Source organism: Staurois parvus, unplaced genomic scaffold, assembly GCF_062004578.1.
Source record: "Staurois parvus isolate SC_StPar_1 unplaced genomic scaffold, SC_StPar_1.0 ptg000697l, whole genome shotgun sequence".
NCBI lineage: Eukaryota > Metazoa > Chordata > Amphibia > Anura > Ranidae > Staurois > Staurois parvus.
In genome coordinates, this window is record NW_028318493.1 from 2995447 (window position 1) to 3010932 (window position 15486).

Consider the following 15486-nt stretch of genomic DNA (forward strand, 5'->3'; position numbering starts at 1 on the left):
TTTCTTTGTATATACTCCAAGGTTGTCTTAAAAATCCCATAAAATGTAAGGTGCAACTCTCTCAATCATGTGACCACTGTCAATGACTGTCACAATGGTCACATGATCGGGTGCCGGACCCCAATCATTAGTACAGACCGAGTGCTGTGTATGACAGCTCAGACTCTTGTGCTGGGAGTGCGCAGTGAGCGTACTTTCAGCAAGCCATGGATGCGTATGTGCAGCTGATTTTATTACCTCAATCCAACATCCCAAATCATTCAAACTTAAATATATTTAATAATTGCAAACAACAAAAACAAGTTTTAAATAAGTCTCTTCTCACAAGACATAATGGAACAAGTCACTGTGTATTTTCCAAACGTCTTATTCAAAATGATCAGAGCATTATTGCAGCTACACTTTGGTACTATAAAACAGTGAAGTGCAGTGGTCACTGGCACACCACAGAAAGAGACATGTAGGGTACTAAACCAGTTTTTCAGCAATCCGTTGGGAGGCAGACATATTGTGGGAGTCAATATATGCTCTCTAGTTATTCCCAGATCTTGAGAGCTTCTCTGGTCCACCAGAATGCAATTCTGGAAAGCAACTTGGATGTCCAGTTACTTGTTGTAGTTATTAAACAGGTATGGTAGTTTATAGTGAATTCTTAAAGCGGAGTTCCACTCACTTTGTAACAAAAAAAATAAGTCAGCAGCTACAAAAACTGTAGCTGCTGACTTTTAAAAAACAGCCACTCACCTGTCCCACGATCCCGCATTGCCCCCGCCGCAGCCCGTTTCACCGGGCGTCCTGTATTCCAGGAGGCCGGCATCTTCAGTGTGGGCACCCGGCTGTGACAGCTTGTGGCTTCACAGATGGGTGCCCACTGCGCATGCGCGAGTAGCGCTGCGCTTCATGAATGGCCCCGTCGTCTTCTGGGACCTGTCACGTGTCCCACAAGACTTCGTGGAGGGAGGGTAGGAGGACAACTTCCATTTCCGATTGCCTAGGCGATCGCAGCAGAAGTGGGAGTGGGTATCTGTCAAATTCGGGTACCTGTCCTCCTCCCCCTCTCCCCAAAGGTGCCAATCCTTAATGGGGAGCGGGGGACCAATCTTTAAAGCGGAACTTCCCCTTTTGGGTGGAACTCCACTTTAAGTGAAAGGTTTGCTTTTAAGGCATGAGGCACACAATACCTCAATTAACTGTTGAATAGGCAATCTGTGTTGCTCATAACATCTAAACTTTTCATCTTTTCTGAAACACTGGTTTGGCCCCCAGCATGGCTGCCTCCAGGGTGTCTGACCAGGGGGTCTATTTTAAGGCACTAAGGTAATGAAGCTTTAAGTGCTGTGTTTTATCTTCAATGGGGAAAAGGCAGCCGATGCAACACACAGCGGAAAATTCCCTTGTCCTATCTGATGCATGCTTTTCATTTGATGTGAACATTATTGATGCTTAAAGTGAACCGGTCTGGCTATGGGCATTCAAGTATTTACATAGTCTTTAAGAACAGCTGCAGATATTGAGGAGAAGTTCATCCTCAAAGCTTACACCAAATGCAATTGAGTGCTTCTCTCAGCTGCTTACCCCACCTCCAGAGCTCCTGTTCTGTGTTTACATAGAAGAATAGAACACTAGGGGGTTGCAGAGTCACTGCTGGAATGGGGGAGTTGATCTGCTGAGCTACGGAGTCAGTGATGGAAGGGGAGAGCACGACGAGTTGAGATGCTGAGTTGCTGCTGGAATGGGGGAGCAGAGGTACTGAATCACTACCACGAGAGGGAAGTGCTTGGAGACAGGTGAGCTACTGAGTTGCTGCTGGGAGGGGGAAGCATGGTGAGCTGGGTTGCTGAATCACGGTTGGGAAGGTGAAGCTGGGCTAGTGAGCCACTGCTAAGAGGGGTAAGCTGAGTTGCAGAGTCAGTGATTGGAGGGGAGAGTAGGGGGAGTTGAGCTGCTGAATCAATGCCAGGAGAGGGAAGTGCTTGGACACAGGAGGTGAACTACTGAATTGTTAGTGGGAGAGGGAAGCATGGTTAAGCTGGGTTGCTGAATCACTGTTGGGAAGGGGGAGCTGGTCTGGTGAGTCAATGCTGGGAGAATGAGTTGAGTGACTTAAGTGCTTCTGAACTGAGAATGAAGTGCTCCACAGTGCCCATGGCTACAGTAATTGAGGATTTACATTCAAGCAAATGTAATACTTGCTAAGAACATGGAAATGTTTAAATGACCATATCATGACCAAAGGTTCACTTTAAACACACGTGCAATCCAATTATTAATTTCTCAAGTTCTCTATAAAGGATAGCTGGACAGCCATCAGGACTTTGGCCTCCCCAAAATGGATATCAAGAACTTGTCTCCATGCAGTTTTGATACAGTGGAAGCTACATGAAAACTGCACTTCTGTAAACTAGACTGTTCTGGTCTCTCTTTACCTTCTTACCAGGTGTGACAAGAACAGACATATCAAAGGCCAACTTTGGCCCACAGCAAGTTGTTTTCCACTCTTAAAAGCTGTAGGTGAGGTCCAGAGCTGGTGGGTAGCCAGTGTCCTCAACGCTCACTTGTAAAGGATGAGTAAAGGAGACAGACTTCATTGTACACACGTTGCTGTCTTTGGTGCAGAAATACACGCAGACCCCGACTTTCAGCTCTGCCTCAGGGGACCGGAACTCCTGCGGGATGACAAGCTCAATCTGGCTTGGTTTGGACAGACTCAGAATTTCCCCATAGGTTTTCTGCCCAGCAAGTAACCACTCCTGACCTGGGAAGGGAGAAGAGGGCTTGTTATTGACAGGTCCTCACAGATGGAATCAAAACCAATGCGATCGCATGCATTTTACCTGGTATAAAGTGATAAGAGCATGAAAGGATGCAAGCAGTTAGAGAATTAAGCTACCCTTACATTGGTCATTGCTGTTTTGCTAATCTGAAGGCCACATGAAGTTTGGAGATCTTTAGCTACTGACTCTGCAGACAGTTGGCGACTTCTGTGCACTTCAGCATGCGCTGACCCCGTCATTTTACGTGACGTACCACTTCATGGCTGAGTTGCTGTTGTTCCCAGTTGCTTCCACTTTGTTATAATACCACTAACAGTTGGCCGTGGAAGATTTAGTAACCAGGAAATGTCACGGATGGACTTATTGCACAGGTGACAACCTATCACGGGCCCACGCTTGGAGTCACTGAGCTCCTGAGAGCGACCCATTCTTTCACAAATGTTTGTAGAAGCAGTCTGCATGCCTAGGGGCTTGATTTTATTCACCTGTGTCCATGGAGGGGATTGGAACACCTGAGTCCAATGATTTGGAGGGCTGGCCCAATACTTTTGGCAATATAGCGTGTATGTGTGTGTACTTCAAGTGGACCAGTGTAAACACACTACTGCATAAACGTGTGCAGTGCTCCTGTGTCACCCCTTAGTGCTCTTCCACCTCCAACTCTCTATAGTGCACACCTCCAAGTTTGACCCGTAATAACAGGTCAAACTGCACTTTTCCCTTTAACCCAGGAGGTTATAATGGTACACAGATCTTCATCACCGTTTGCCAGCACTTTTAGGCAGATCCAGATAGCTCCATAACCATGTGAAAAAAATGCTCAATATAGTGTAGTATTTCTACTAAAAACAGCCTTTATTAAAACAAACAATCTAGTTCAACTCACATTAAAAGGTGTCCTCCTGGAACACTACAGGGTTAAAAACTCACTACACAGTGTTATCTGCCAAGTGTATGCAGAAATCCCTCTTCCAAAATGGCGGCACGGGCACTTCCAGTTAACGGCCTGACGTCATCGGCGTACTCCAATAGTGTTGGAGGTGGAAGAGCACTACGGGGTGACACAGGAGAACCGTACACGTTTATGCAGTAGTGTTTACACTGGTCCACTTGAAGTACGGCGGATTTAAAAGGGACATTCCACCACTATTGAGATTATATTCAGTTGACACTTTTTGTTGGTGTACTTGGATCACGATACACCGGAAGTGTACCACACAGGTCCACGTGATGGTATTTAGGATTTAAAGGGACAGATCACCATTTAGGATTATTTGTTTAGTATTTGTGTGCACTATTTCTTTATTGCACTGCTTATGTGCACTTTTTATGGGTGTTTCTATGTATGCATTGGAAGACATCTTGGGCTTTGTTTCTACTTTTAACCATTGGTTTCTTATATCAATATCACATACCCCCGCTGGTGAGAGCTCATCACATCTCTGTTCACATAACAAGGGCTTCCTCTCTGGTTTTAAATTCAATTAATGGCAAAGTAAACAGGAGGTATGGGAAGCAAATCAAGACCTGTCACCACTGAGCCTCCATAAGAAGGGGATATACAGCATTTTGTATTTTTATTACAATTAGTACTACTCACCAAGATTTAACTTTTAGGGCTCTTTCACACCAGATCGCAGTGCAAGATAACCACATTCTGTGCTGATTTCCTGCACCACATTCCTATCACACCGCCCTTGTGATCTGCAGCGGGCATCACTGCTGTATTTGCAACCAACACCCCAAACAAAGAGTTGTAAACACAGTGGGTTTGCCCACATCAGATTGCATGGTAAAAAAAGTACCATGCAATCTGGTTGCAGTGTGTTTCCAAAATTAGTGCATGCAGTACTTTTGGTGCAGGGCGGTGCGATTTCAGCCCACTAAAAATTAACGGGCTGAAATCGCACTGCACAGTACTGCAGAACCTCACAGTGTTCCTGTGCAATTCACATGCAGTCCCTAGTAGGAATGGGCCCATAAATTTTAAGTTCACCATTCGTAACGTGTTACACCCATATTCAGGGTATTCATGTAACATGTTACAAACACAACGGACCAGCCCCCGCTCCTCATTGTGACAGCTAGCACGATGGAAAGGGATCGTCTCCTCCCGCTAGCTCCCACAGTTTAAAAAAAGTGCGGCTGTGCGGGGCTCTGTCCGCGTCATTCATTCATTTACAGTGAATGGCTGTCCCGACAGCCTTTGCGCCGTGGTGGTTCATTGATTCTTCCTGTCAGTATATCTGCTTGCCTGTACATCCTGTATGGGCAAGCAGATATACTGACAAGTCTGCAGGAGACCTGCATGGCACCATCTGCTGATTGCTGGTACTTTAGAGGCTCCAGATAGAAAAAAATAATAAATGCACATTTTTTTTACGAGAAAAAAATGCGCATTTATTATTTTTTGTAAAAAGGTGAACTTATCCTTTAACTTTTTTTACACTGCCATTTTTAAATGGATACCACGTAAAACAGCTCAGGAAGGATCTCACCTTCTGTGAAGAGAAACCAGAAACTTGGGGCTCCTTCAGTTAACTTTGCGCCCAAAGGAAGTTTGAGGTTTAGAGAATATTTTAAGGTTTTGCTGGATGACACAGTTAAGGTTCCCAGGTTTATGTTGGGAGTCGATTTAGGCAGCTTTGGGTTAATAATTCTTTTCGGCAGCGCACTGTCCACAACATCTTCTGCATCGCTGTGCAATATAGGGAGCTGCAAGAGAGAAGAGTACATAGATACAAATTTAACAGACAACTTACCAGCTCTACTTGTGTCTATACAGAGCATGTGTGGATGCCTATGGCTTAAAACTGAACTCCAGCCTTCCTTTTAGGGCTTGTTCACACCAGCAACATGCACTCCTACATGGTCACTGCTTTGTGATTTGAAGGCATTAGTACCGATGTTGTAAACAGAACATTTCACAGTAACCTGTTTTACACATTCAGTTCTTTTGGCCACAGTGCAGTATGATTCAGTGGATTGTATTGCACCATGGTGCATTGGAAGTAGTGCTGCTAGCTGTACTTTTATCATCGAACGCAACTGCAGTGCATTGGTGTGAGAGGGAATAAGGCTTTTGCCTTGTCTATGCAGCTCAATCAAAGGTTATATGTTCCAATATATCATTATTGAGGGCTTCACAGTGCAGGGGGGTGGCAAAGGAGCACTGCTGCGTGTGTGCATGCTTGGAAGGGAGGTGGGAATGGGGTTATGTGCCTTGAATTGGCAGAGTGACAGTGCCTTTTTAACCAATTCAATACCGGGCAATTTTACACCTTCCTGCCCAGGCCAGTTTTCAGGTTTCAGCGCTCTCACACTTTGAATGACAATTGCGCGGTCATACAACATTGTACCCAAACTAAAATTTGATCATTTTCTTCACACAACTAGAGCTTTCTTTTGGTGGTATTTAATCACTGCTGGGGTTTTTATTTTTTGCTAAATTAACAAAAAAAGACCAAACATTTTTTTAAAAAAACACGTTTTTCTTTGTTTCTGTTATAAAGTTTACAAATAAATAATTGTTCTTCATAAATTTAGGCCGAGATGTATTCTGCTACATGTCTTTGGTGAAAATAACCCAAATTAGGATGTATTATTTAGTTTGTAGGAAAGTTATAGAGTTCACAAACTATGGTATAGATCTGAATATTGATCAATCCTGAAGTACTGACAGCCAATCTAATTTCTTGAGGTCCAAGAATGTCAGAATAGTACAGATATCCCCCAAATGACCCCTTTTTGCAGAGTAGACAGTCCGACGTACTTCATAAGAGGCATGGCGAGTTTTTTGAAGTTGTATTTTTTTGTCATAATTTGTTAGGAAAATGAAAAAATTAAAAAAATTATTTTCACAATTTTTTTTTTACATACTGTCACCAGTGCAGTACAGTGTCATCATATAACTGGCATGGCGGTGAACAGGGACACTAACTGGTGACAGTATGAAAAAAAAAAAAAATATATATATATATATATATATATATATATATTTTTTTATTATTTTTAATTTTTTATTACATTTTTTTTATTTTTTTTTAAGATTTTTTTTCATATTTTACTATGACCAAAGTAGTACAATGTTATCATAGTAACATTGTACTACTTTGGGGAAGTGATCAGTATTTTTTTTTTTTTTTTTTTTACACAATTTGCTTATAGCAAAGAATTACTTTGCTATAAGCAAGCATTTACCTGAATGAAATCGATTCATTCAGGTTTTTTTTTTTTTTTGTGCTTAGCTGTGATTTGGTCACAGCTAATCACATGACATGTGCATGTGATTATCTGTGACCATTCACAGCTAGGCACTAGTATACAATGGATGGCATGAATGAAGCCATCCATTGTATACAACTGTCATGTGACCTGCTGTGATTGGTCACAGCAGATCACATGGTACCAGCAACGGGAGCCGGTACTCAGATCTGTCATCGGCCGTGTCCGAGGTACACGGCCGGTGACAGATCGCGCCGCTGCGCGGCTCTGCATTAGCGCAAACTGCGCATGTGCGGGAGCACGCCAAATGGCGTGCACCCGGAATGCCGAAGCACTTTTGAAGCCGCTAAACAGCCATTGGCCGGACAGCTAATGGTTAACGAGGAACCACATGTACAAAGTCTACATAAAAGGGCTAGCATAACTGTGTGCGCTGTATGGACTCAGCCACATACAGTATTATTATTATTATACAGGATTTATATACCGCCAATAGTTTGCTCAGCGCTTTACAATATAAAGGGAGACAATACAGCAACAATACAGTTCAATACAAGAGGGATAGGAGGGCCCTGCTCCTTGGAGCTCACAATCTAAAAGATAGTATACAGAGCTGTGTTCCTGCAGCGCGACGGGGCATTCGAATGAATGAATACAAAGCTTCTGCTAACTGGTTGAGGTGGCGATCGTGATGTCATCCGCCCGCCTCTTCGCCTCAGCCAATCAGAGGAAACTTTGTATTCATTCATAGAATTCAAAGCTTCCTGTTAAGGGCTGAGCAGACTTGATTTTGTTCCGGGAGCTGGATGGGAACTTCTTGTCCCACTGCCATAACACATCGCGGTATAATGTATATAGCTGATGACAGTTTATAAAACGCTCACGGCCGCATCTGTAAGTGAAGGTAATCCTTCATTTGGACCAGCTTGGTTCAAACAAACTATATAAATTTCACTAAAAGCTGGAGATATACTTTAAATCCAGCTCCTCATTTATACTTCTAGTGTCTCTTTAAATCAGATCCTCAGCCTCCACCCCTCCTTGCCCAATTTATTTTAACCCCTGCTTACTAGGGGGTTATCTTCTGCACAAAATCAAATACTCACCCCACGGATCCAGCGTTGTCCTGCTCTTTGGTTTTGTCTCTGATTGATCCCGCGCCACCATGTTCAGGTGTGACATCATTAGCAGGCACCGGATTTTCCGGGTACAGTTGGCTGGCCAACTGATGAGCCGTATGGCCCGCTTCCTCCTCCTTTTCTGTATGGAACGACAATGCCTCCTTGAATATGTAACATGCATTTCCCAGGAAGCAAAGGGTGCGCAGAGCACATCACTCACCTAGGCCAGTGGTGGGCAACCTTTTTTTTTCAACTGAGACAAATCTCGCCAAAACCACGATTGAAATTTATTTTGAGAGCCACATTTTTAAAACTGAAAACACATCCCCCATATAGTAATTCATCCCCCATAGTAATTCATCCCCCATATAGTAATTCATCCCCCATAGTAATTCATCCCCCATATAGTAATTCATCCCCCATATAGTAATTCATCCCCCATATAGTAATTCATCCCCCATATAGTAATTAATCCCCCATAGTAATTCATCCCCCATATAGTAATTCATCCCCCATATAGTAATTCATCCCCCATATAGTAATTCATCCCCCATAGTAATTCATCCCCCATATAGTAATTCATCCCCCATAGTAATTAATCCCCCATATAGTAATTCATCCCCCATAGTAATTAATCCCCCATATAATAATTCATCCCCCATATAGTAATTCATCCCCCATAGTAATTCATCCCCCATATTGTGTCAATTCACTTACCTTTGCTCCGCGCGTTCCTCTCGCCGTGTTCCCGCGCCGTTCCGGTCTTCAGGGCGGACTGTGAGAGGAGAGTAGTTCGTCACGCTGCCCCGCCTACATCCTGACAGCCAATGTTTGCCACGCTCCGCAGGCCGGATTAAAAGGTCCGCCGGGCCGTATACGGCCCGCGAGCCGTAGTTTGCCCATTGCTGGGCTAGCTGCAGAGTCCTGACTTTTGGGCGGCCGCCCGAGAGGAGGGAGGGGAGCGGGCGCCCGGCACACAGAAGAGCTGCATTAAAGTGTGTAAAGAGCCGCGTGTGGCTCGCGAGCCGCGGCTTGCCAACCACTGACCTAGGCGAATGACATGCAAAGGAGGAAGGCCCGAACACAAAAAGTAAAAGGAAAAAAAAAGTAAAAGGCACTATTTATGGATAGGAAGGGAAGAGGGGTTGGAGTGGAGGGAAGAGTACCGAAAGGGCGAAGAGCCTCGTTAATGACTTTACTTTTTCACCCTAAGAATACTTTCTTGTATTTTTAAACTGCCTCTAAAGCACGGATGTCAAACTGGTGACCCTCCATCTGTTGCCAAACTACAAGTCCCATGAGGCATTGCAAGATTGACAGTTACAAACATGACTCCCAAAGATAGAGGCGTGATGGGACTTGTAGCTTCGCAACAGCTGGAGGGCCGCCAGTTTGACACCCCTGCTCTAAAGCATATGAAGAGTTTGGTAATGTTTTGATTGCATCTGTATAATTTATGTACATTATGTTCAATTCCAAAAAATACATCTACTGTTATTGCATTTGAAAAACTGTACCAGCATTTTAGAGGTGGATTTACATGTACAACTGCATAGGAATTTCCCTTGTCTAAAAAACAGATGCACGCAAAATGCATCCAAACCAAGGAAATTAGAATAAAATGCAATGTATAATTGCATCTTGGATCTATTTTGATGTTCATAGCACAAGAAAACTAAGAGAATACAGAAAAAAAGGAGAGAGAAAATGCTATCGAGCCCTCCTGGTATAGCATTGTGACAAATGAGGATTAGTGACTTTATTAACAAAAAAAAAAAAAATGATAATGCAATAAATCACATGTAAGGAGAATACCTCTGTCTCTATGCAGGTGTTTAGGGTAGATCACTCTCCATGCCTTGTATTTTTTTTTTTTAACAACCTCTGCTCATCTGGTGTTGAGTTTAGCCTACTGTGTTTCAGATACCCACCCAGCAGATCCAGTGCTGTCCAGCCGAGATCCTCTTTACTGGCAGCACTCAGAACTGCGCTGTCATGTTTTGCTGTGACGTCATCAAGAGGCTGCTGGCTGTTCTGGGTTCTCTCGATGACGCCCTGCTAGACCCGCCCACTCCATCTTTACTGAATGGAAGGCTTTGCCCCCTGGAATATGTGATGTGCATATCCCAGGAGGCAAAAGGAGGACAGTGCACATCATTCGTCTAGGCCAGGGGTCTCCACAAGTTCTAAGTATAGGGCCAGTTTCCTGTACTTCAGGCCGGACTGTGGCCAATGGGAGTAAAAAATGCCTCTCAGTGCCCCATCATTGGTTTTAATGGGAGGAATAGTGCCAAATTGTTATCAATGGAAAAAATAATGCCCCATTGATGGGGTCAATAATGGGAATGGTTCCAGATCACTGGTGGCAGTTAGTGGAACAGTGCTCCAAGGGCCAGATAAAGGCAAGCAAAGGGCCACAGTTTGGAGACCACTGGTTTAGGCAAATGACATGCAAGGAGGGAGTGGGGCCGGAGAATTTCTTTAAAAAAAAAAAAAGTGCTATCCATGCACAGGACAAGAGGAGGGATCATGCTGCAGAGGGTGAAGGTCCGATTTAAAGTGTTACTAAACCCAGGACCCTATATTCACTATATCTGGTCTCCCCGGACCCTGCATTCACTATATCTGGTCTCCCGGGACCCTGCATTCACTATATCTGGTCTCCCAGGACCCTGCATTCACTATATCTGGTCTCCCAGGACCCTGCATTCACTATATCTGGTCTCCCAGGACCCTGCATTCACTATATCTGGTCTCCCACAGTACACAAAACATGGAAGTGCAATTATGTTGGTAAATATAAACTACTAAATACCTTATCTCATCAGCAGTTAGAGCAGTCTTGTAACTTCTGTCAGTGTTCAGCAGAGCACTGGTTAAAGCTTGTAGGAGGAGTTTTCTTTCTGCTCTAGGAGGATGCAAAACCCCTGACTTGTCTGAACAGTGCTAATTGGCCGGCCCTGTGCTGATCACATGCACTCTCCCCAAAAAAAAAAAAAAAAAACCTCTCTAGCAATACACACTAAACTGAATGGCTACAGTTCATTCTGTATTATCAGGAGATAAGACGTGGACATTTGAACAAGAGGAGGAGCAGAGAAGTCAGGATCAAGTGGCCTTTTTACACAATGCAAAGGATTAACCCCTTAGTTTTCACAGTGAGTAAAACAAACATACTTTACTGCATATACAGACTGATTTTACTGTTGTGGGTTTAGGAACACTTTAACTGTATTTTAACCAACCTAAAAAATCTGCAGCTCAAACTTTTCCCATCTGGTAAATTACAACGACCACACTGCTCTCATAAAACAAAACTCTGATCTGCTGTACCATGTTATCAATAAACTTAGCGTCCTCAAAGTTGTTTCAGCTTGTAAGTTGTTTGAGTTTGTAAAGATGACAGTTTTCTGTGCACGAAGATTTGTACGGAACAAAAGAGAACCATTGTCTTGCTGACAGCCAAATGAATAAATATATGACTGGGTGAGTTCATGATATTGTATTTGCATATTGCGGCAAGCACGGCACCCAGTGTATAGGTACATATGGTACAATGCGCTGTGTGGGTGTCTGGTCTAATTGCAGAGGAAGGGGGGGGGGGGGGGGGGGGGGGGAGAAAAGGAAGGTCTTTTATCTCATGACTGATGGATCTCATTAAATTGGCAGGTCCTGCAATAGAAGTAACCTCTAAATTCTCTACTGCTTGTCAGACTGATGTAAAGACGCCTACTGTATACGTGAAAGAAAGCAAAGTGTTCCTTGTTGAAGTTTGTCTTGTTATAGACATGCAGCCGGCCTCTAATGCAATAGAAAACTTGTGCAGAGGGATAATTCGGTTGTCAGACACGGCTACCGGGACAAAGCGTCCAACTGTGTCTACGAGGTAATGCAGGACAAATGAGGAATGGTAAAGAGGCTTTCCAGTTCAAAACTCTAGCGATAGAAAAACAAAAAAACAAAATCAAAGTTGTATAGCTAAGTCAGCTCCTATATCCTGCACTTCCCTTATTGGCCAGATCATTTCAGGAATAGGCCTGTTATTTGGGCAATACCTTTGCCATTAACAAGGTAAAGTAATACATTTATTCTTTTCTTTTTCAGTACAAAACAAGACTCTATCTTGGCAACATTTTCTTTTCTTTTCAATCTACAAACAACAAAAATACAAACTGTGGACATGGAAAAGAGTGGAAAAAACGTGTGTTCTAGTTTGACCACAGTTCATTTTGAAGTCTTAATCCTGGTACATACGGGCCAAAAATTGGCCAGTTAATCAGGAACTGGTCGTCTTTCAGCCCGGGTGTACAGCTATCTGTCGAATGGGCATGCTTGAAAACCAGCATCTGATCAGTGCTGGCAGCCAGTGGCTGCCATCAGTGATCAGTATGTTCTCACAGCCAGTGGCTGCCAGCAGTGATCAGTATGTTCTCACAGCCAGTGGCTGCCAGCAGTGATCAGTATGTTCTCACAGCCAGTGGCTGCCAGCAGTGATCAGTATGTTCTCACAGCCAGTGGCTGCCAGCAGTGATCAGTATGTTCTGGCAGCCAGTGGCTGCCAGCAGTGATCAGTATGTTCTCACAGCCAGTGGCTGCCAGCAGTGATCAGTATGTTCTCGCAGCCAGTGGCAGCCAGCAGTGATCAGTATGTTCTCACAGCCAGTGGCTGCCAGCAGTGATCAGTATGTTCTGGCAGCAGGGAGTCCCCCTGCCAGAGTACAAAGGCACAGTGTGAGAGATCACTGCACTAACATTGCTGGTGTTAGTATGGCAATCTAAGTTTTTTTTTTTCAGCCCACCGTGTTGAAAAAAAACAAACAAAACAAACCCTGACAGTATATACCCAGCTTAAATGCAGCTAAAACTGGTTGACCAGTGGGAGGGGCCTGAGCATGGCATTGCGAGGATGCATGGGGTAGGAGCTCCCAATCCCCGCCGAGAAGCAATGTACTGAGAAGCAGAGGAACCCGACCCTACCCTGTCTTGTTTTGCCCTGGTCATTTTGGTCCTGTTGGTGTGTGTGTCCTGTGTGGCCAGGGTGGTGCTGTTGGAGTCTGCAGTCAGGATGGCGCTGAGGAGTGGAGGATGCCGGACCCGTCCACGTGACAGTGAAGGCTGGGAAGTTCCAGGAGAGGAGGATTGGGATGTGAAGACAGATGTAGGGGTATCTCTTTGTTTTGGACCGTTTACACTACATTGCCTTTAGCGGGAATATAGATGGGGTATTGAAAGAATAAGAAGAATACATGTAACTTTATAACACATAATGTTAATACTGCAACTAAAAGATATAATATTCTTAGGAATATTCTTCTTGTAAGCCAGGTCTTCTCATCCAATATCACCACCTGACCTCACAAATGGGCACAAATTCCCACAGACACCTTCCAAATTCTTGTGGAAAGTCTTCCCAGAACTTTTGGCCAAGCACTTTTGGTCTCCTATGCATAGGCTTCATAAGAGATATGTGCCAACTATTGGCATTCCTGTAAGAAAGATACCAGGAAAAGAAGAGTGGACAGCGTTCACCCAAAATTTGGCCCAGTTGGTTCCGCCTGACTGCTCTCCACCATTTTTGGCATCTATAAAATCAAAATCTTACCACACAAACTGTTTATTAATGGAATATAGTTAGCCTGGTATATATTTTTTAAACGAGATAAAAGAGAAATTGAGAAAATGTCAATAGCATCACTATCATGGATAGGGCGTATAAACATGGTAAAAATGGTGATAGTTCCAAAAATTCTGTAAAAATTTCATATGCTCCCAATATACCTACCAAGTACTTTTTTTGACTATAAAGAGAATAATAACTAGGTATATATGGGCAAATAAAAAACCAAGAGTGAAGTATGAGGTCTTATGTAATGACAAAGCAAGAGGGGGGTTAAATGTGCTGAATTTTAAGAGATATTATTATTTGGTGTTAATTTCACGGGAATATTTTTTATGAAAATTGTTAGCTCCCAGGATCAGGGCCCTCAAATCCCTCTGGTATTGAACTGTATTGTTGCTGTATTGTCTCCCATTATATTGTAAAGCGCTGCGCAAACTGTTGGCGCGATATAAATCCTGTATAATAATAATAATTGTTATGCAATGTGTTAAGATTCCAGGGTTTTGTACTGATAAAAAATTTCATAAAGATAAAATAATAAAAATGCAGTCAAAATTAACAATAGTATGATCAGCACAAGGGATGTAACTTACAGTCAGTAGGATGCTTCTCTTGTATTTAGTCCTCTGTTGTTAGTAATAATCTTTCTCCATCCTGTACTCCACCCATGTAATCTTCCAGTGCAGCAGAGGCTAATAGAACTAAAGGGCTGTCACTGGGATTCATCAAAGAGCCTGACTATGTCTGCCCAGCTGCTCAATTCATAGAAGCCGTACTGCAGTTTCTACAAATGAAGCAGAATCTATGAATGGAGGGCATGGAGTTATCAACCATCCCCCCCCCCCCTTATTCTGAAATCAGAGGAAGATTACTACTAACAGAAGAGGAATAAACACATCCTAATGACTATAAGTTATCTCCCCTGTGCTGAATTTCCTGTTTTTGATTTTGGCTGCCCTTAGGCTTTAAAGTATAACCCCACCACCTACAAAAAAAATATTGCCAAATTCTACTTATCCTCACGACACTACAGTGTCCCAAACACCTCCTGGTCTCTCTGGGCAGAACAACAGTCATGTCGTTCTTCTCATTTCCTATGATGGCAGCCTATCGTTTACACTCCCTCTTAGGGTGTATGTCCTCACACAGGCTAGGCTCACAGTCCTCTAGGACTGAACAATGCTCACACATCATTACGTGAGTACTGCTCAGTACTGGGAGTATGCGCACCTACCCACCCCACCAACCGGAGGAGGAAGATAAAACTGCCATAGTGTCATTACGACACCAGAGCGGCTAGAAGGCTGTAGGATTTTTTTTAAATGGAAAAACAAAACAGGGGGTGCTTGGGGGAGGGTTGATGGTTGGAGTTCCACTTCAAAAGCAGCTAGTGTTACATAGTCACATAGTTAGTCTGGCTGAAAAAAGACAAAAGTCCATCCAATTCAACCACAGAAAAAAAAAAAGTTACAATCCTACACCCACAGTTCATCCAGAGGAAAGTAAAACAAAAAACCCAGCAAAGCATGATCCAATTTGCTCCTGGAGGGAAAAAAATTCCTTCCTGATCCCCCGAGAGGCAATCGGATATTCCCTGGATCAACTTTACCTATAAATGTTAGTGTCCAGTTATATTCTGTGTATCTAGGAAACAATCCGGGCCTTTTTTGAAGCAATCCACTGAGCTGGCCAGAACCAACTATTCAGGGAGTCTATTCCACATTCTAACAGCTCTCACTGTGAAGAA

The 15486-nt window shown here is 43.5% G+C and overlaps 1 protein-coding gene across 1 annotated transcript in view; it reads right to left on the reverse strand.

The window, feature by feature from the left end:
* Positions 1-259: 259 nt before the first annotated feature.
* The window catches only part of NHLRC2 (NHL repeat containing 2), a 64678-nt gene continuing 49451 nt past the window's right edge, over positions 260-15486 (reverse strand). The window contains exons 10-11 of the mRNA XM_089653055.1: positions 5273-5489; positions 260-2755 (exon numbers count right to left, since the gene is read on the reverse strand). Coding sequence (XP_089509181.1) covers positions 2499-2755; positions 5273-5489 — 474 coding nt within the window. The 3' untranslated portion in view covers positions 260-2498. The remainder of the gene's footprint in view (positions 2756-5272; positions 5490-15486) is intronic.